This window comes from Frankliniella occidentalis, unplaced genomic scaffold (genome assembly GCF_000697945.3).
Source record: "Frankliniella occidentalis isolate FOCC.00 unplaced genomic scaffold, Focc_3.1 Scaffold56, whole genome shotgun sequence".
Taxonomy (NCBI): Eukaryota; Metazoa; Arthropoda; class Insecta; order Thysanoptera; family Thripidae; genus Frankliniella; species Frankliniella occidentalis.
The window spans coordinates 1,522,421-1,526,029 of NW_026267186.1; the positions used below are offsets into that span (position 1 = coordinate 1,522,421).

The 3,609-nt window shown below is 48.3% G+C and overlaps 1 protein-coding gene across 1 annotated transcript in view; it reads left to right on the plus strand.

Moving 5' to 3' along the window:
- Positions 1–3,609, plus strand: part of LOC113202593 (transcription factor collier) — a 7,337-nt gene that overhangs the window by 1,999 nt on the left and 1,729 nt on the right. Inside the window, exons 2-4 of the mRNA XM_052267621.1 lie at positions 442–598; positions 1,524–1,587; positions 1,692–1,747. Of these exons, the coding sequence (XP_052123581.1) occupies positions 442–598; positions 1,524–1,587; positions 1,692–1,747 (277 nt within the window). The remainder of the gene's footprint in view (positions 1–441; positions 599–1,523; positions 1,588–1,691; positions 1,748–3,609) is intronic.

Sequence of the window (3,609 nt, forward strand, 5' to 3'; positions counted from 1 at the left end):
ACAAGTATTTTGTGTTCTCGTCGATTCATCCCTGTTTATAATGAAAATGGTTTTATAAATTGAAACTTTTAATTTGAGCCTTAAATTAGTAATATTACGATATGAGTTCGTTACTTAACGACATTTTACATGAAAAAAAATCTCAAGCCTACGAATATTTTACAACCCTTTGAATGTCTGTTTTACGACACGACTTGGGTTACAATTTAGCACATTTTTAAAAAATGCATTTGTTTGGCATTCTGTCGCTTTATTCTCACAGTGTTATCAAAAATAAATGGTCACGGTTTTCAAGACCACATTTCGGTACGAAAGGTCCCTTTTTTCTTCCCTTTGTTATTTTGCATTTCGCCACCGCTTGGCAGCCCTCGGCAGTCACCAGTGATGTGGGCTGTGAAACTCTTCGACATCCCACCAACACCAAACGCGTCTGTGTTTCAGCCTGGGCCTGAGCAGGGCACACTTTGAGAAGCAGCCCCCGAGCAACCTGCGCAAGTCAAACTTCTTCCATTTCGTCATCGCCTTGTACGACCGAACCGGCCAGCCCGTCGAGATAGAGAGGACAGCCTTCGTTGGATTCATAGAGAAGGAACACATGGTAAGCCAAAACAAAGACTGGGTGTTCTGAATGACAATATCAAATATCAACGTCAATATTCTTTAAATTAGATGAAATGGGTATCCAAAATGTGTGAAACATTCGGTGTGTCACACTAAAAATTATTTGACAACATCGGCCGATTCAATTTTACGCAGGTCACGAAACTATTCGCGGTTCAGATTGCCAGACAGGACAGGAATAGCACTTTACTCTCGATCGTAAGAAGTTCATAAACGCTAAGAAAAACGAATGGGGAATGGGGTATCGGTACGTAGGGGGACCAGCTGGTTATGATCACCCCACTGCCGCCCCAAGGGCAGCCACCACTCTCCCCCTCCCCCTCTCCCCGTGCAGTAGCGCAAACATGCTTTTTTCGAGGGCAGCAGGCCTGGTGGAAGCTCGGTCCGGCCTGCCCCTTCAGTTTGCTGAAACAATATCAATTTGTGCTTATCAAGGCAGCGAGGGCCGCGAGTTGAATAGGGAGCATTATGGTAGGGCGAGGGGAGGGGCTCAGACGGGCCAATGTCAGGTGGCAGGGCGGCTCGGACATCCTGTTTGCCGAGTCAACACCAGTCGTATGCCAATATACTAGCCACCGGGTTGCACGCGGCCGCCCAGGGCACGCGACCGAGCAAGAACACGCACCGCACCAGCAAAGCGGCGAGCACGGGGAATGACCAGAATTCAGAAAAACGCCGTTAAAAGTAAAATTAAAAATAATTTTTAATCCTTTTTATTTAAAACAAGAGCTCGCTCACGCACTTGGCTAAATTAGTTCAAGTTAGTCAAGTTCAAGTGTACATAATGCGATGGGTACAGATAGTTTGATAGTTATGGCAACATTATAGGCAGATAGAGTGATTTGTTTGGTAGTAAAGTAAAGTGTTTACTTATGTTTTCGCTTTTCTCTCTTATTTTGCAGGAGGCAGATGGACAAAAGACAAACAATGGAATTCAATATAGGTTACAATTATTATACTCAAACGGTAAGTTGAGAGTGAATTTGTGCCCATTCTGTGGCGTCTTGTAATTAGCTTCGGGCATTCCCCTGTGTATGTATATAACATTTCGGTGTCTCTTCTCTCTCCAGGAATTAGGCAAGAACAGGATATCTACGTTAGACTGATCGACTCGGCCAACAAGCAGGTGAGTGACCCATCCCGTCCAAAACAAAGGCGTTTGTGGTGCAGTGTGTGTAAGTTTAGCGCCGCGCGGCTCGAGGTATTTTATAATGGGGTTACTGACTGCCGTATCTCAGGAGGGTGAAGGTTGTGTGTACACAACGGAGGAAGGGAGCGCTTCAGAGGCACACCACTCGTAAAAAAGAGGATAATGCGAGGTGTGAATACTCATAAGCCACGCAATGATCGCATGAAAAGTACGGGACGTTGAAAAGTAGATATTGATAATACATACGCAAACACTTAAAAGTATTCAACTAGCAGTTGCACATTTACAAGTCTTTAGCACTTGCACACTTGGTTTAACAGTACAGAGAGAATGAACGTGGAAAACAATTTTCCATACAAACAGCTTCTAAACAATTTTGAATCATGTCAGAGAACGAACTAGTTCGTCGCGTGCGAACTGCACCCGACTATACCTTCGCAGTACGAACGATTCTGACAGCTGGTCAAGAATTTCCTTGGCAATTCGAGCTTATTTTGTGCAATACAATGCATCGTCGGTTCTTCGCGACGAGGCATATTTCACAGTGCACCCTGCACGCCCCGCACGCACTCGTACGCGCGGGGTGCCGCGGCTTCTCCCATTGGTCCGCGTGACGCCATGGCCGCCCGCGCGGCGAGGCGCGACCCCTCGGCTCAGAGCTCTGCTCGGCCCCTATGCTATTTCAGCCCAGGCCGCTGCGCTGGGCTGGGGCCGGCCCAAGGAACGGTGGGGCGCGGCGGGGCGGAGGGATGGCCGTCGCCATGGCAACGCCACGCGACGCCACGCGACGCCACCCCACAGCGCCGGGCCCAACCGCCAACCGCCAGGCCGAGCAACACAAGAGTTTGCCCCGATGTTGTGTGGAGGATGCATCCTACACATGAGTAGGCTCCGACCTACTCGGTGCATTTTCGTGACAACGGGGCTAGTTTTCTCTCTATACTCGGTTGTTGAATTCAACACTTTCGTGTTGTCTTCGTTTTGCGCTAAACACGCACCTAAGAAAAGGGGTTGCCATTGTCTGCTTTAGAAAAAGACTGCGTTGCTTCATCATAATGTATGCTCCACACTGCGGATGAGCTACCTGCCGAATGCTCGACTTAGTATGCTGGAATGAAATTCACTAGTTTAAATTTTCATTGAATAATTATAAACCGTTTGAAGTACGTACACAAAGTCGGTGACATTTGTAGCTGCTAATTTCATAATTTAACGGGTTGAGTCCCAGAGGGGGGGTCCCCCTTTACATGCTATTGTGGCCATACGTGTATGGTCATGCGGCACTCAACGTGTTCAAAACTGGTATAATTTACAGAGAAAATTTTTGAATCATTGAAAATAGAGCTCCACTTCTCTCTCTCTCTCTCTCTCTCTCTCTCTCTCTCTCTCTCTCTCTCTCTCTCTCTCCTTTGACTACTAATTGACAACAGAATGCACGTGCACGCTGATCCTCGCCACGCCCCGCCACGCCCCACGACAAATTGCATGCAACCAGAGCCGCCCGCCGGCGTGGCCTGGCACAGCGCACGCCGCACACGATGACTTCCACGTCATCATCGTCGTATCTCGTAGATATGATGTTTCCTTCCAATCTCTTGGGTGTAGTTAGATTGTCCGGCCTACTTTTCTCCGACCTGGTAATTTTCCCAAAATCCCCAAAAGTGGGATCGGCCGGGACTTGTCCGCTGTATCGCTCTTTTAGCGACTGCACACCTCTCTCCCGGTTCGGTGGTGGCGCCAAACGTCCGGGTGCAGGGCGACACTTTGGGTCCATGCTGACCCAGCCGACCTCTCACCAAAGTAACCCATAAAAGTTATCCCTGGACCTGCACCCGGAC